The following is a 19,409-nucleotide window of genomic DNA, read 5'->3' on the forward strand; positions in this document are numbered from 1 at the left end:
ATTCCAAATCTTGTAGGAAAATTTTATCAAGTCAGTTGTCACTTTAAACAACTATGTTTCTGACGACGCAGAATTCATGGTGCCACAAACCAATAAACATATATTGAGAGGATCGATTGCATGTCACAGACAAACATTTAGTTTGGTCTTCATCTAGACGTATTACGAATCAGTACAGTGTAACATAGCAACATACCGAAGCCCCAAGCCAAAATGGATCTACATTAGACAGAATTTTCAGAATATGTTTGATGATTTCAAACAATGCCATGGCATTTCGAATTAATTTGAGTATTTGAACAGGTGACATGTACATTATATACATATATTTAATTTCAAAACTCAATTGTTATTATAGGAAATAAAATATAACAATTTGTACAATCATATAGTAATATTTTAACATCTCATAACATCACAGGATAGACGTACACAATCCAGTCAACTGAATTGTGACTGAAAAGTCTGGAAAGGTCTCTCTGCCATTCAGTCACCTTTCAGTAGTTTTTCAGTCTTACTTCAGTTAAATGAATAGCAAAGCATCATCCTATGCATGTCACACTTAGTAGAAATTCAGTTTGTTTATTTACGTAAAATAGGGATCTTTTTTACACGACATAAAATAAAAATAAAATCATATGAAAATTTAACGATGTTTTGCATTTATGACAAATTATATCTGCTAAGAGTATACATGTATTTCATACTTGGGGAAAATCCTTTCGAAAACGATGTTTGCTTTAATGCTTGGATTGCAGTCTCACCGTTTTATTTATATCATTCATTCAATTTTTAAACTAGCAGTTTGCCGTAACAATACCTCGAGTATAATACATGGCTGACTAATGTCTTATAAAGTAATCTGTGTCATCTTCTGATTTTTGGATGTAATGATATAATAATAATAGGTGTTTAAAAGAAGTAATGTCGTTGGCCTATACATCTCAAACACCTACGTGTGGCTGCAAGGTGGTTTAAGCTTTAGAAAGTTAATGATGGTTCATTCATAAATGAACATGTAACTCAATATTTCAAATCCTCAACTAACACAATTCAGTTAAGGTATGTCACTCATGACACGAATTATATAAGATTTTTGAGAAGCATGTATATTTTAGCTAACTACTCATATTCAATGGCTCAAAATCGCAAAGAAAACATCTTACTGAGCAATTAAGTTAACCCTACCCTTTTTGCACTTAAATTGAAACTTTTCGGCTTGTCACTAAAACCTGTATCATATTTTTTGTCAAATGTAATCATAGAAATATACATCATTTTATTTTATGTAAAATAGCTTTCATAATATTTATTTTTAATAAAATCCTGCAAATTAATGCGCGTAAATTATTTTGTGTCTGTAAAAATAATTATAATTGGGGTAGTTTTTTTTTGTTTTTTTTTTAAAAAGGAATAAAATTATTTCTTGTTTTAAGCTTTTAATGATCTAAGTGCTAATCGGTGAAAGTATCGTGAAATTTAAAATAATGAAAGAATAAGTTAGGGACAATGATGTAAATTTTGAGATTTTTCGTAAAAATATGCGATTTTCAGGAAAAAGTAAAAAAGAATCATCCTGTCTTCTTAAGTATGTCTATATCTTTCGACAAAATCTGTTGAGTGAATGTGTAAAATTTGTTCAAAAAGTATTAAATAAAACTTTTTTTTTTTTACAGTCTTAGCATATAATAATTGAAAAAAAAAAATTGCGAGTAAAAATATTTAAGGATAAAGTTCCAATACATTCAATTTCACGACTGTGTAGATTTGAAGAGTTTTCTTCTGAATACCCTCCACCACAAGAAAACCTCCATGTTCCCTGTTACCTCCCATGTTCACTATTACAGATTTTGTGCCCGTAGTGGGGGGGGGGGGGGCGGCAAAAGAAAGAGAGAGGTTAAGAACATGATGGAGAAGGACGGTGGAAAGTAGGATGAAAGCCATGCAACAGACCTGGGGATCATTAACTAGGCTAATGTTGATTTTAAAGAAAGTAAAATGAGTCTCATTTATTCATCGGAAATAAAATGTCATACGTGGACATTATAAATGTTTTCAAATTCAAAAGTGTTTATCTTTAATCTTGTTAATGTGGTATGATGAAAAGTGAAAGTGTCAATCATTTTTGCATACAACCTTGGTTTGCTTAACCTGATTTAAAATGTCTCTTTTTAGGGGGGGGGGAATAAGAATTTTCGTTCAAGAAAAGTCCTTTTTAGCAATGACACTAAGTCTAAAATGCTGTTCGGATTTTGTTCAGTTCTAGCAAAGTAAACCTTGGAACAAAAAATAGTCCTGGTATTTCTACAAGATTTTGTGTTCTGCCTTTCAAATCCAATAGCACCGATAGAAATTTACGTCATAATTTATTCGCATAAATTTATATGAGTTTCTTAAAGGCGCTGCAGTCGGCTCGGACAAAAAGTTATGATGGCGGCCAATTTGTTATTAGAAGAGAACATTCCATAGGAAAAGTTTGTTCACGCGTCGGTAGAGGAACACACAAATATTCAGTTAAAAGATGGTTGAAATGTGGTGGGCTTCTTACTTCTGGAAAACGACCGGATTGAGTAGAAAGGTATCAAATAATTGATAATGTCTTATGCAAACAGTGAAAATCATGAGTATCACGATTGAAACATTAACGTAAGCAATAAACTAGTTCTAATTGTAACTGGTACCGTTACAGATGTTCCCTAGACACTCCCCAGCTCCTTTTTGGAGCTGTTTTTCCCATAAGCTTCAATGAATTAAGCAAACTATCTGTATTATAGACTTGCTTAATTTATTTGCCGAAGTACAATGTATTAAGGGATTATAAAAAAGCATATGTAGCAAAATGAACATAAGCTCAAGTATGTTATTGAATAGTAAAAGAGTTACAGCCTCAAAAGTTTCAGCCAATCAGAATTCAGCAAACGTGCATACATGGTCTTGTATTCAATTTTGATAGTAGAATGATGTAGGAACCAATTACATCTATCTATATTCTAAATATCTACTCTTCTGTTGAAAAGTGAGGAAGTTATAGCCATGTAGCGTGTCAGCCAATCAAATTGCAGCACGCATACATGCGCATGTTTTCAAGAATTTCTGTATATATACCATGTTGAACCTTAATATATATACTTATATTTTAAATTCCAAAATATTTTCTCAAAAAAAAAAACAAAAACAAAAAAAAAAAAAAAAAAACAAGAGAGTTATATAGAGATTTTTGATTCAGCCAATCATCAGAGCAAAGTACATGTGTTTGCACGTGAGTTCTTGCTAAATTACCATGTCATATTGTCTAGGCTCCGAATATATCCTTATATTCTGAGTTTCTACCCAATTCATAAAAAAAAATAAAAGTTACACCTATATCAAGTAAATTGGTCAATTCATACACTGCACATGCACGTGCATGCATGTGCGTGCTGACAATGTCATCTTGTCAACACTATCAATATTTTGCTATATTCTGAGTATCAAAGTAATTTATTAAATGATATGAAAGTCATGGCTATATCAAGTACATGTATATTGGCAATTTAACTCATTTCCTGAGCAGGCACGTGCATGCATGAGTCCGCTTTCCATGTAATCATTTTGTCTACACTCCTAATATATCTATATTCTGAGTTTCAAAGAAATTCATCCAATAATATACACAGGTAAAATTGCAACGTATGTTCAACATACGTTGGGATTTTCATATGTTGAACATATGTTAAACACATGTCGAACATATGGTAATCCAAACGTATGTTTAACATATGTTTAACACATATGTTAAACATATGTTTTAAACATATGTTAAACATAATGTTGATCCGAAACATACGTTTAACATATGTTGGTGTTTTCCTATGTTCAACATATGTTTAACATATGTTCAACATATGAAAATCCTAACATATGTTGAACATACATTAAATAATAAATGTTGGCTTAATGTGCTACTTGGCCATTAGCTTCTTTCCTATAATCAGTGTATTAAATGGAAATTACCATAATCCAGTTTTTGCTTTAATAATTAAAGAATGTCATCCAAGTTCTCCATGTACCATAAAATTTGGTGTTCATGACCTTACTAAAACCCCATACTTCATAATCACAAAGTAAAATGGATTTGACAATTTTGTTAAATGCATCTATATATATAATTTACAATCGACACATAATGTTAGTATATTTGACAATAACACTATACATGACTTTGTGGCCTTTTCCCAAAGGTTAAATGATCCATTTTTACAAAAAATGACTCCAAAACATGTATAATTGTCAACAATTTTTCTTTATCATTATCTTCAAACCTGAATAAAAAGTCTACAGTTGATCTACCTATGTAGAACATTTACAAGTGAAATTTGTTAAATAAGTATATCCTGTGTTCTTCATTATGTTTAATAGATAATTTACGCTTTGACAAATTTTGTTGCTCAACTCGAGCTGAAGTGATTATATAGTGCATTCTACAATTTCCTCTATAACAGTTATGAAAAAATGAGCATGGACATTCCAATAGTACAGATGGAACATAGTCATAGTTCAAAGTAAGTTCATGCAATGGACAATTCAGGAAAGGATCAGTGTGATCTAATTCCTGGGCTTTCTGTACACGGACCAACGTCTGCTTGGTACTAAATTCAAATCCCCCAGTGAAGATACCATGAAAGGTGTCCTGGAAAGACAAAATCAGAAATGTGTTAATCTCAACTGGTCAAAAAATTAAAAAAAAAAACTTTTAATCAAACACTAAATCATATTTTTATTATGTATGACTCCGTTAGCAAATAATTAGTAGTATATTTTAGAGTCCTTTAAACATACATATGTTCAATGAATGAAGATACAAAATATCCTTCACAACTTTGCATTGCCAGCAGTGGTTGAATACTATACTTTATCATTTTGCCTTCTCCATATGCAGTACATACCATTCATGTAATAAATTTAACACTGAATTTTTTTTTTCAAAACATGAATCAAAAAGTTCCTTCAGGCATAATATATTAGACCTCTTGACCAGTTAAAATGTTAACACAGAAATGAACAATGTAGCTCTGAAGCAGGTTCATAAAGGTATGTGGAAAGATATTTGCAAATGTAAATATTTAAACTTAAGGTTGGAAATACAACTTACACCATTGCTGTTCTTGTATCTCACCCAGTCACCACTGTTGATGAGATCCAATGACTGTGTTGTTACACTCTGGCTTTTATGATATTATCACCGTGAAAAATTCACTGTTCAAAAAAAGAACTTTATTTTGGACTTTACTTTTCAATTTTTAAGTTGTGTCATATTTTATTTCTCACGATATGTTTCGCGAATCTAATTGTTTAATTGACCAGTGACACTTTTTGGACTCTTGATCTGTTGTTACAAAGAGACAGAGTGCTATGTCTCAAGAACTGTTAATCTCTAAAAACAACACTATCAATTATCTGGGGGGGGGGTTATATCCAAACATCAAAGCGTCATTGAGTTTATTTAATTAATCCATACCTGTGAATCTTTCACTCATTTTACTAAATGTCAACACCTGTCATTTATTTACTCATTATATACATTCTTATAAATAGTCATATATAATTTCAATCATTAGTCTGGAATATACGACGGCCAGTCTCGGCCACGTCCGACTCGTTAGGACTCTGAGTCCGGGGCCATTTCGGCCAAATCCGACTCGATCATTTTTAATATGTCTGATTGTTGATTGATTCATGTAAACTGTTGCCATCGTTGAGACTCATCTAATAAATACGGAATCCTTCATCATTTGTTTTATCTCTGGAATTGCATATCGGTGGACCTTCGGGAATACGGCACACCTATACTTTGTTTTTAACCTCACGGTCACACAGCGCCTCTACCTATACCTTGTACCCTCTACGCCAACATTCCCTCACCCCGTTCGTTCTGCAACAACGGATGCAGTTCCAGACGAATTCCTAAGTGCCGTCTAAATCTACACGGTCACAATTGGTGGATGAATCCTAAGGGTAAAACAACGCCCGGGGCCACTGCATATATTTTGTAGTGGTCAGATCCCGAACCTCTACAGCAAGCGAGTTCCCCCATTGAACCACTCTGCTCATCGTGAACTGTTCGACCAATGTATCAACGATGGACAACACCAGTTCAACATCCATGAACAACACTTTCGGCATTCCTTTGTTAACCACCAGGATAGTTTCAATAAATAGTGTTTACCGGTGTGTACGTCTACAAGAACATGAAAGAACAGAATCCGAAAAATAATTAAAATGAAATTTCTTTCCAAACACGAGGACGTGTTTTTCCCGGAGCGGTGGGAAATTATCACCGTGAAAAATTCACTGTTCAAAAAAAGAACTTTATTTTGGACTTTACTTTTCAATTTTTAAGTTGTGTCATATTTTATTTCTCACGATATGTTTCGCGAATCTAATTGTTTAATTGACCAGTGACACTTTTTGGACTCTTGATCTGTTGTTACAAAGAGACAGAGTGCTATGTCTCAAGAACTGTTAATCTCTAAAAACAACACTATCAATTATCGGGGGGGGGGGGGGGTTATATCCAAACATCAAAGCGTCATTGAGTTTATTTAATTAATCCATACCTGTGAATCTTTCACTCATTTTACTAAATGTCAACACCTGTCATTTATTTACTCATTATATACATTCTTATAAATAGTCATGTATAATTTCAATCATTAGTCTGGAATATACGAAGGCCAGTCTCGGCCACGTCCGACTCGTTAGGACTCTGAGTCCGGGGCCATTTCGGCCAAATCCGACTCGATCATTTTTAATATGTCTGATTGTTGATTGATTCATGTAAACTGTTGCCATCGTTGAGACTCATCTAATAAATACGGAATCCTTCATCATTTGTTTTATCTCTGGAATTGCATATCGGTGGACCTTCGGGAATACGGCACACCTATACTTTGTTTTTACCTCACGGTCACACAGCGCCTCTACCTATACCTTGTACCCTCTACGCCAACATTCCCTCACCCCGTTCGTTCTGCAACAACGGATGCAGTTCCAGACGAATTCCTAAGTGCCGTCTAAATCTACACGGTCACAATATGTTGCAGTGTTGTCTAATCCTATTTGACAAGAAATCATTGGGTCATCATTCATAACGGAGTATTTCCTAATATGACCATTGGAGTGTCTCTCAAATTTTGAAAGCTCTCCTACTGTTTTTTTTGCTGTCTTCTTTTAATCCCAGGAAAGACTTTACAGATGGCTCCGAAGCAGCTTTTAAAATACATTCTGCAGCTTGTGTCCTGTAAAGAGTTTAGACACTGATAAATATAAACTTTATATGTTTGATGTTTCTGTATATGTACAATGTAAGTGAGAAATTACAAACACTCTTCAAATCAGAATAAGTTTCTACCAAGTGTCATTTTCTTTAAAGTAACCACCAGTGATGACATGAGAACAAAGAATGTGCTGTGCATATTTCGCAGCAGTATCCCGACTGAGGGCTTTTTGATTTTGTAGAAAAATCTGATCCCTAATTCTGCCATGATTTTTTTCAAATGCCTCTTCATCATAAGAAGGTAATGGCCCATGCCTATGGATATCATCAATCTGTTTAAAAAAAAAAATACATAACAACTAGATACATCCTGTTTGCAAGCTACTAGTGAGTCTTCAGTTCTAATTTTGATTACAATAATAAAGATGTTTAATAGAGTGTTGATGCCATCATCCTTAATCTAAACTTTGTCATGTATAAAAATATTATCAGATGGTTTAGAAAAATACCATTTAAAGTAAAACATATATCACTGAAGAATAATTACAGCATGAAGTAGGAGATGAGTCTTGGCTTTCCTAGCAAAGGATGGTAAAAATTCTGTGATCATTCGATGGTATGCTGCAATATTTTCCTTCATGTTCTTGATACTTTGCTCATCTGTTTTCTTCATGTAAAGTTGCTTTTGTATCTGTTGATTTTTAATCAGAAATTTTAATAAACAAAGATGTTTGTAACAAAGTACAAATAATGGTCATTTTAAAAATGTTAACATTCGATAATCTATAGATGTAAGATTCACTTTTACTTACAAGGGCCAAACAGCAGGTAAGTTTGATAAAATTTGATCCACCTTGGCAAAGAGTATATTAAAGGGAGCCACTTGCAGCTAAAAAATTAAGATGCATAAAGAATTTATATGCAAAATTTTTAGTGACATAACAAAAACCACTATTAGCATTTACAAGACTCACCAAAAATTTTGAACATACTTCAGCAACTGACATTTTCTTGCATGGACTTACATAACTTTTGAAGTCTCTTCCTTGTCGACTTCCAATATGTTGAAAAAACTCAGGTCCTTTGGAAGGTTGAAGTGTTTCTAAATGGCAACCCATTTTCTTAAGTTTCTCTTGATCCACTTGTTCCACAATGTATGTCACAAGATGTTTGGTCAAACCAAGGGGAACAAGATGTAATAATCCCACTGGTATGTCTCTGCATGATAAAGTAGAACATGTGAATGAAATAAGCATTCACAGAGCATTGCTTATGTCTGCAACTGGCACCACCAGTTTCTTAAAGGAACATTCTTTTATGTTGAAAAAAGGTTTAAGAAAATAATAAAAAAATTATTTGAACAATTGGAGTTTTCCTTACTATCTGTTGATCAATCATTACAAAACTCAAACTTGATCTTTGGTTTTCCATTATAAAGATACACAGCAAATTTTGAATCAATTCTCCAAACAATAAAAAAAAATGTTGGTACAGACTGACCAATAGATAGAGAGACAGCAATAAAGACTATATATAGCCCCTGTGGTTTCACTGGGGGAGGACTATAGTCCCTCCAATTTCACTGAAAGGGGACTACAGCTCCTCCGGTTTCACTGGAAGGGATTATATATAAACAGGGAATTATCTATGTTTATGGATATAAAGCAAAATATACAATACATTATTATACCTCATTATAATTATTCTATACAATGCGTTATCTGATTGGTTCTAGATTATCATGTGACAGGGCCATAAAACTTCATATTTCCCTGTCCTGTCATGCTTTTCATCATATTCAACCTCTTCGGAGACCTGGTGCATTTTCCCGCAATAGTTATTGTTCATTGAATGAAAACTCTCGAAAGTAGTTAAGACGTCACAATAGCCTGGTTCACGTCACAAAATTGATGATGGACTTCTGTAAATTGTTTCAGTAGCTCTACGTTAAAATTGAAAGTGAATTTAAGAGCAGTGCCGAATTTGAAAGTTTTTGTTTATTTTTAAAGTTTTTGCTTGTTTCAGTATGATAAACAATTTATTACATGAGAGTATGGGAAACATGAAGATTTATTCAGCCAAGAAATATATACCCCTCGGGCAAAGACCTCGGGGAATATGATTTTACTTTGCTGAATAAATCTTCACATTTCCCTCATGATCATGCAATATATGTATAATATTAATTATACTATGGTAAAAATTAGAATTCAATAACATAATCAATAACATCCCATAAACAATTGAAGTGTTCCTTGACACCTGTTTCTTTGCGTAGCATGGCTTTATCCCCTTCTTTAGACCTCAGATGTAATCTGTTAATTGTTCGAAGTGTTTTCTTTGGTTTTCTAGAATGTATAACCTGATCAAATGTCCCAGAGGATGACTAAAAAAAAACAAAGAACTTGGAAATAATTCTTTCCCCTAGTAAATAAACCTCAACGAGACTCTTAAGGTTTTTGTTGGAAAACCAGATTTAGATTGAGGAACAAGAAACTGTAATTGCAATTGAAATGATGCGGTGTACACAGCAGCCTTTTACAGTCAATGAAAAGTTAAATAGACTTATCAATCAAGGTCCATGTGCATAAATGCAGTGGGGGGGGGGTATGATTTGAACTTAATTGTGGCCCCACCCTACCCTTGGGGGTCATGATTTGAACAAACTTGAATCTATACTACTTGAGGATATGTCCAATCATGGTTTTGCTGTTCTTGAGAAGATGATTTTTAAAGATTTTTTCCTTTGTGTTCCTATGTAAAACGTTGATCACCTATTGTGCCACCACCCTACCCCTGGGGTCATGATTTGAACAAATATAAATACAATTCATATTGTAACATAACCCACATGAAATGAAATGATTCACATATTTAAGTCAATATGTGACTTAGAAAAATCTTTACTCACAAGGCATCTTGGACAATATTTGTCTGCAGATGCACCAAGATGGTTGCAGCAGTGTGAAAGCATGTTATAATCTGCAACAATAACATCCAGAGGACACTTTATCATACATTCTTCTTGGTTGAGGGCATCAAAAGAAATTACACCATGTCTGAAATGAAAGGGAAGTATTGACAAACACAGTAAATTTTTCTTAGCCTTTTCATTAAACATAATAAAGATTAGAAATAATTATAACCTTTGACATTGTTTTATATCAGCAACAGCTATTTCCACCAATTTCAGTATTTCTACTTTTTCTGATGCTCCAACAAAATGTACATGTCTTTCTTTGTGCCGTTCATCAACTGGAATTCCTGTAAATATAAATCCAAAGAACCTAGGGTATGGATTTTTACTTCTATCCTCTTTTTCTTTATTTAAATCTTGCAGAGATGTATGAATTCCCTGACTATAGATTGCCAATTTCTTATACCTCTAAATAAACCAAAATATGAATGAAATGTAGACAAGGTTTATCAAGCAAAGACAGTGTAATATTTATGATATTCCATGGATTATATAGTTTCAAATTCTGTTTCCCTATTATTACAACCAAATCACTGTACAGTAAAACACGCTTATAACGAAATGCCAGGGGACAGACAATTCATTACAAACGTCCCAGTAATTACATAGTTAAGTTCATAATACTATTCAAAACCAAGGGGAATGAAAATCACTTCACAAAAAGCATAAATTCACTTTAAGCATGTTCGCTATAAGCATGTTTTACTCTGCAAGAAATTAAATAAATAACCAGTACCTGATAGTTGCATCTGTATACAATGTAATGCCAGCCATTTCTTTGATCTATGAGTTGACGTGTCATCCAAAAAAAGGTTTACGGGAACAGTCAAAATTGGCATATTCATACTTGAGTACAGATTAAAGTGCTGAAAAATATTATTTTGCTTGTTACATAATAATTCCAAACTCAATCACAGGTTCAACTAACAACATGGAGAAATCTTGTATTAAGCTGTTCAAACTTTCATAGAAACCTTTAATATACCATTTATAAAATAAAATATATTCAAACTTAAAATTTATTTATGACATGAATGCGAAAGGATATTTAAATTATATGCTTCTTACATTCTGGTTGATAGGTCCAGAAACCACCTCTGAACTTTCTTTTGTGTAGTACGATTCATTTTCATAGGTTTTTCTGTGTTTTAAGCTTTGTAACTTTTTACAATGCTTTCTATCACTTGATATAAGAAATGCTCTATTGAGAAAAAAAAATAACAGTCAGAATATTTATCTAAATTTAGGTACTTTTAATTTAATCTACTGTACAATAAAGCAATACTTCATTGGCTGAAAAAATACATGTATCATCTAAATTGAATTACACAGCTTGCCTACATCTCAGTACAAAGTTCATGCAGAACTTATTACTCAGCTTCACGTCCCATTCAAAATTTTTACAATGTAACATCATTTTATTGAATTTTTTTTTATTATGAATTTTATAGTACAAAAATAAATTTTAAGGAATGAATTCTAGTTTTTTACTTTTGTTATACAAGCATAGCATATTTAAAACAGTTTGTGCTTTTTTTAAAATTACTTTGTAAAAATTCAATTAACATTAAATAGGACTTACTTTTCACTTTGGCAGCATGGAGGTTTAAGTAGCATGGGCTCTACAGTTGAAATAACAGCTTCTTTTACATTTTCCTGATAATTAGAACATGGACAATATATAAAATAAAATGTAAATGTGAATGTATTTGCGCAAAGAATGTCAAAGTTTTCATTTTCGTTAAGTATGATGTGTTAATTTTCACAGTCTTTTCGCTTTGATTTTATTTGAAGTTTAGTATGAGACTGTTTACCTTGACATTTTCTACAAAGCTTTCAATAATTCCCATCTGCTCAGTTTCATCTGATTCAAATATGCACACCTCATTTTTAAAAAAAGCTGTGTTTTCATCTGCAGCATAACAGAATTCTAAATCACTTATCCACTTCTCTCCGTACGCAGGATGACTTTTTTCTCCTAATGAATCTACTCTGGGATACCTATTATATATACATATTACATTAAGTTGTAGATGTGATTACATTAAGTTGTAGATGTGAAGAATATGTATTGATCAAAATATAGTTCTTGACTTTTGGTCATCACAAGAGTGACAACATGCATGAAGTATATTTAAAATAAATGCAAATCAATCACCTTGTTACAGACTTTGTAATAATACTCATTTCACTACAATGGCTAGTTTACTTATTATATATCAAGAAATTTATTTACACTTATCTGATGATTTTTTTGGAAACATTAGGGTGAGCAACTGCCATCTTTACTATTGCTGATGGTTTAATAGCCCACATTGGAGTACTGTCATCATCATGGCTCTATACAAAATATAAAATTATAAGTGATACAAATTCACTGATAAAGAGAGAGAGAGAAATACATGAGATACAGGATAGACAGTGTATTAAAATAGATATCCTCTATTTTTCTATTTCATCATACAATACTTCAATAAATTGAATATTTACTTTAATTAGGAACTCATTCCAATCAAAGGAACCAAAGCATTTTCTTTTGATTGAAGAAAATGGAGGAACATCCTCTACTCCACACTGTTTTAAGATGAAAACAACAAATTTAACTACTTCATCACTCTGAAAAAGAATAATAAAAAGTGTAAGAATTTGTACAGATATGTGACAAAAGTGAAGATAATTTTTTTTCCTTATATATTTCATTGAAAACAATATTTTGTTAAATCACTGGAATGAGAACATTTCTTGACAGATTTTTTACCACAAATTTCTTGATAATCCAAGAAATTGTTATATTTGATAAAAACATTAGTTTTCATCTGATCAGCATCAATACTTAAAAAATATTGTAATTTAAGCATGTTAAGTGTGACATGAAAATTTAGTTCATATACGCACAATGAGTTATATAGTCAACATTGATCTTGAATTTTAGAACTGATGTAAGCATGGTAAGTGATGAACTATCTTTTTCTAAAAAAACTAAATATATAATGATCTTTTAGAAAAAGATAACTACACATTTTATGATTTAAGTACTGAAATAAATAATGAAATTAGACAAAAATTGACCATTTGTCAGTGATTAACTATATGTGGTTTTCAATAAAATATGTAGAGGACAAATAAAATTACCTTAATTGGCACAGATCTGTAGATCAATATGAAGCATGCATTATTTTTTGGACAAATATATATGCATTTTGAGTTTGAAAATTTTATGCTAAGACTTAAAATGTAATATAATGTTTAAAAATATATATCAAGTAGGTCTAATTATGAAAATCTGACAGAACAAGTCATTCATTGTAGAAGATGAGATATTCTGGAGAGAGAGAGAGAGAGAGAGAGAGATGAAATTTCATTTGTAGTTGAAAGTTCTGTAGAACACTATATACATATATATATATATTTGACTAGGCCTAGACATGGTTTTACTTACCACTGGATGTGTGGTAGAATTCATGAGAACATAAAGATAAAAATCTGCTTTGGATAAAAACGGAAACCATATTGACTTTTGTTCGTGATCAAAATTAGTTTTTTCCTCAACTGACACAGATTGATTACATTTCGATGGCTGGTCATCTCGAAACGTCACATGTTCAGTATAATTTGTCGGCTCATCGAAAACGATGTCTTCTTGAGAATCTTCCGTGGATGGTGGAATATTTTCACATGAATCGCTTTTTGCATCGGAATAAAAATGTAAGATATTCTGATGAGATACAGACTGAAGATGTCTAAGATAATTTCCACGGTGACCACTCGAGTAATCACATAAACTGCACAGGTACTTTGCGTTTGTTAAATTCGCCGCCATCTCAAATAGCATAAACAAAACTCCTTGGATATCTCGCAAACAAGTGTTGGATTTATCCGATGAGTTCCGATAGATCTAAAATGTAAACAATGAGAACCGAAAGGTAACATTTTGTAACATCCGGCCAAAAAGTTACAAACTTGGAGTTGTATTGCTTAGCTTTTCTTTTTTTATTCGGTGTTTTCATCAATTTGTGTTAATTTCATTTTACAATCGATCGGAATTAGACTAAATAGTTATTTTTTAAAAAGTTTTCTACAACAAAATGCAGTTTACAAAATTCCCTTCGGTTCTTTGATGACGCAGACGGTGTCGTATGGTATCGTTGCAGGATGGAGGTAGGTTAAAGTTCTATATACTCTATCCCCCCTTTTTATTGACTTAAATTCACAATAATTGAAAAAGATACATTTATGATAGATAAATTGATGGGAAGACTGTCTTTTAAACGCAAAACAAAAAAAAAAACTTTATAGAGAAGCAAGATTTAAAGTATATTAAAAAGTAATAAGAAATTCAATGCCCTGAAAATTCTCTTGAAAGAAATTGAAACATTTTTTTATTTTTAAATGAATTTGCATGGCCACCAATTTTTATTTTAAAATAAATATTTGTGGAAAGACAACACGCTTACATTGACAGTGTAAACATATATCAAGTCATGTAATAATTACATCTATCTTTTTATTTTTTTTTTAAGATTAAATTTAAAATCAATGAATAAGATGATACATACAAGAAGTTAAAATTTAATATGAAAACTTTTAAAAACTTAAATGCAGAGAAATATTGTTCTTCAGTAGTTTAGGGATGTAAAAAAAACAAAAAACAAAAAAATTAAATAAATAAATAAAATGATCAGAATCGTTGCTTTTTGTATACCCCCCCCCCCCTTCTTCATCTCTCGCTCTCTATGTTTTCCATATTAAACTTACATTTACAATTCAATTTTAGGAACTCAGTCAAGACTCGCAGATAACACAACTATCCGAAAGTCAGGATCTTTTCCAAGACTATGGTGCACAGAACGATGATTTAGGGAGAGGACAACAGAATGACTTAAAAGAAATATGCAAGTACATTTTTATAGCATTGTTACAAATTATTAACTAAAAAAAAGTTGAGTCAATATACATAATATATTAGATATATTTTTATTCTTTGAACGACAGTCACATTTATATAGTCATCATAATTTTCAAACATTAAATTACAGTGAAGGAATTAAAGTCTCTACGATCTGGCCTGGAGGTTATAAAAAATTTTGAGCACATACTCCGTGCTCAAACTCATACTCCATTCTCCGATACCATAAACATACTCAAAATTTATATACAACTTAGAGTGGAAGTTTGGAGCATGAGTATGGTTTTGGAGTACGGAGTATGAGTTTGAGCACAGAGTATGTACTCAAAAAGTTTTATAACCTCCAGGCCAGAAGTTGCAGAACTTAAAGAGATGCTATCGAGTACTGTCCAACAGAGACCATTCCATATGGCATAATGTTCATTCAAAGTAATAATACACCCCCCCTCCCCCCCCCCCCCCCCACACACACAAAGTTGGGTTTAATACATTCAGGTGTTAATGCCCATAACAGTTATTTAATTAAATTATAATGGATAATTCTTAAATTCATTGATATGAATTTGATAGAGAAATTCTAAATATTTTGTGAACATTCTTATCGAATATCTTATCTAAAAGTTCTCTGTTTACAGGAGAAGCTGCATCTATTTCTGAGACATTTGTTTACCAAAAACATGTGGCTTGATCTCCAGAATGAAGAATACCAGGTGAGAGAAACTGTCTAAATAATTGCATTACAAGAAAATTGAAAGACGATTGTTTAGTACATAAACTAGTAATAATAATATTAATTATAATAATTTTTTTCCAGCCTGAAGTGAAGAAATGCTTACAGAGGGATGGCAGATCCTCGGATATTGATGCATTGAAAAAAGTCAACTCGTTTTCTATGCTGAAATTCACAGAATTCAGAAACCAATTTAGAAGGAGTGTAAGTTTCTATAAATAAAAACTTTATTCCAATGCAATTAGACAAGGGTACATTTTTGTTGTTCTGCATTCCTTACATGCTCCTTATCAGTAAGGAATTGTGAAGCTTTTGGAAAATTAGATATTTAATTATCAGATCGATGACAAAATGGAACTTAATTTTGATCGGTAGATATTGTTGACATACATCAACTATATTTTCGCAAATACAACATTCAGTGTTCTCTTTAGAAGATGAAGTTTTCAGTTCAGTTTTCTTAAAGAAAAAAAATGAGATACGTATCATTCCTTCATTATAAAAGTATTAGAATTCAAACAAAGGGTTAAAAATTTATTCTAACTGGCATAACTTTAACATGTTTAACAATGGCGGTTATCGTGCGTAATAATTAACCTCAAAATTTTTACTTCATTCATACTCTCATATGTATAATACGTGTAATGTATAATGATTACAGCTTGTACAGAAGAGAAAAGTGGACCTCAGAAGTTTGAAATTGGCAGAGTTCTGTAGGGTAGTCTACAGTCCATTCTGCAGATCAGGAGAGGATAATTGCTCCACTGAGAGACGCCGAAATGCCCTACTGTTTGTAAGTACATGTATAAAGATAAGTACTGGTATCCTTCACAAAATTTAAATTCTTGTTACTCAAAATTTGTACGTGATTGTCATGTAAAGATTTTGAAAAACAAGAATTATTCATCACAGCATCAAAACTCGCATGATGCAGCATTTTTTCCATCTTAAATATTTAGTAGATTTATTGGTATGCATGAAGATTGTTTTATAATACACAAGTTATCTACACAATATAGGCCATTGGTGATTTCCGTTTTCATATCAACACTTTCAGAGAACTTTCTTGTATAGACAAAAAATATTTGTCTATACAAACCAGAATCAGACCCAGAACCAGACCCAGCAAGAAAGCCATTTCTGGAATGATTTCAAAACATACATTCAAGAGCACCGCAGCCAAACTGAGGATAAATGGTTAAAGATGGAGGAGCTTGATGGCAGAAGACGAAACAAGTTCCTCAACAGTCAAGGTTTGGTTTTTCCTGATACAAATAGATATTTATGAGTTACTCTGGAATGTCACAATACAATTCATTACTTCATATTATACCGGTATTTCAAAAATAAAGCAAGATTTTATTAAATTTTATCAAATTTTAAAAACAAATCGCTCTCAACAGAGTTGTTGACAATAAAAGTAACGTTAATTCTCATTCCTGGAAATGTGTAAAATAAGTAGTGGGTTCATATTGTCAATTTCATTTTAGTTATTTGATATCATAGTACCATTATGCCAAATTATATATATATGTAGAAAATGTAAATTCTTATTGATTTATTTGTTTTTAGCTTGAAAAATTTGTCAGAAGCAAAAAGAGACCGTTAGTGCGAAAAATATTGACATGGTCACCAGAACCCAAACGCAAGAAGAGTGAGACATTGTTGAAAGGAAAGCTGTTAATGCACCGTCAGATGAGGATCATCGCATTACTAATCATGATACAGTCCAGACAGCAGAAGCATTATTAATATTGCAGAATTCTGAAAGTGAACAAGTGAGTTAAACTTTGAGGATTTTTATACATTTTCTAGATTCATATCAACAGACGTTTGCTATCTCTCAGTCTCTAAGGTATAAATTGCTTAGAGGTGTGTCTGGTCAAATGTGTACTCGCTCTTCCATCTAAATAATAAGTTATATATAAATACTAAATAATTTTTACACTTTCACCAACTTTGTTAAAAATTGAAATATACTGAAACTACAAATGCTTTCACTGTTGCTTCATTACTCAATATAATGGTACATGTAAGTTGGTTGCAGTAGTTGTGAAAAATATGCAGGTGATGCAGTTATTCTACAATGCCTGCAAATGATTTGCCTACATGACTCAACGAAGAAATCATTTAGCATTTAAATTTATCCTGAACAGGTAGGTTTATGTCAAACGCAAGGTCTTTCATCTCAAATTTTGTTTTCATGTAAAAGTTTTCAGTGATTGACATTTAGCAAGTACCGGTATGTTCATAAGAAGCTGATCCTTGAAGGAGTAAGGGTCAAAACTTATTTTATTTTGCAGGTAAACATTGTTTCTGATGGACAGAAAAGACTAAATATACAAGATCCATATTCCATGTTAAAGAATTTATGTGATGAAGAGACCCAGACATCATCTTGTTGCTTAACCTTGAACGAATCTTAAGCATTAAAATAAGAAAATTTTGATTTGAAAAGCAAGTTTTCTTAACTTGAAAGAAAAAAACGTATACAGTCATTTTCCATTGCTGATGTGAAAGCCGATGACAAGAAAATGATATTTTACACTGGTTTAACTTATGGGCAATTTATGTGTATGTGGAAATTTCTGGGACCAGCACTTGAAATCTTTCTCGAATAAATAATTCGAGGAAATTTGAGCTTACACCATCTAAATGGAGGGGAGCAAAGAGAAAATTGTAACCAGAGGATGAACTGTTCATTGCACTGGTTAAATTTTGCCTCAGATTATTGCACACTGACCTAGCCTATCGTTTTTGTGTTTCAATTAGTACTGTCAATGACATAACTTCAACATGGATACAGTTCTTATATTTACAGTTTAATGGACTATAAAGTGCTATGTTTCCATCTAGAAAAATAATTAGCAAGCATTTATTTACCAAAGTCCTTCAGAAAGTATAGAAAAGTAAGACGTGTTATATTAAATGCTACTGAGTTTTTTACACAAGTGCCTAGAAATTATGAACAGCAGGGTTAAATCCTTATAAGAATCATTGTATTTGCAAAGTTCTGATAGGAAACACCTTCAAGTGCATTATAGTTTGTTTCTGATTTGTTTGAAGGGGCAATTTCTCATAAGGAAATTTTCCAAAAGAGCAAAATTATGGATAAAATCCATCCAGGTGATCTGGTAATGGTAGATCGTGGATGTAATGTTCGAGACATTTTGTTGCAGAAAGGTTCTGACATTGTAATCCAACCATTTTGGGGCAGTAGAACCACTTTGTCACAACAAGAAAAAGTGCAGACACGTGTTATCGAAAAATTACGAATTCATGCTGAGAGGGTAATAGAACGCATAAAAAAACATATAATTTGTAAGAAAATTGTACCTTTGAACACACTGTCAACTTTCTCCCAAACAGTCTTTATTGTTGCATGTTTGGTAAGCTTTCAGAAACCAATAGTGAAATAAATGTGATGAAAACTGTTGTGCTTTCAATGTAGATTTTGAAACTGAGTAATTTTTGTCGGAAGAAATTAATGAATTTGATTTTTAAACTTTTTCTATCTCATTTTCGGGTTTTCCTGATCTTG

The 19,409-nt window shown here is 32.2% G+C and overlaps 1 protein-coding gene and 1 pseudogene across 1 annotated transcript; one reads left to right on the forward strand and one right to left on the reverse strand.

Moving 5' to 3' along the window:
• Nucleotides 1-4,342: 4,342 nt before the first annotated feature.
• Nucleotides 4,343-14,052, reverse strand: LOC133199143 (uncharacterized; annotated as a pseudogene).
• A 332-nt stretch (nt 14,053-14,384) lies between these two features.
• LOC133199146 (uncharacterized) lies at nt 14,385-17,620 on the forward strand. The gene is made up of 9 exons (XM_061335013.1): nt 14,385-14,390; nt 15,007-15,124; nt 15,269-15,295; nt 15,491-15,549; nt 15,774-15,848; nt 15,953-16,072; nt 16,530-16,661; nt 16,926-17,126; nt 17,441-17,620. The coding sequence occupies exons 1-9, from the start codon at nt 14,385-14,387 to the stop codon at nt 17,618-17,620; spliced, it is 918 nt and encodes a 305-aa protein (XP_061190997.1).
• The last annotated feature ends 1,789 nt before the right edge of the window (nt 17,621-19,409 follow it).

The sequence above is a fragment of the Saccostrea echinata genome, unplaced genomic scaffold (genome assembly GCF_033153115.1).
Source record: "Saccostrea echinata isolate AGI-Se365-2 ecotype Australia unplaced genomic scaffold, CSIRO_AGI_Sech_v1 ptg000033l, whole genome shotgun sequence".
Classification (NCBI taxonomy): Eukaryota; Metazoa; Mollusca; class Bivalvia; order Ostreida; family Ostreidae; genus Saccostrea; species Saccostrea echinata.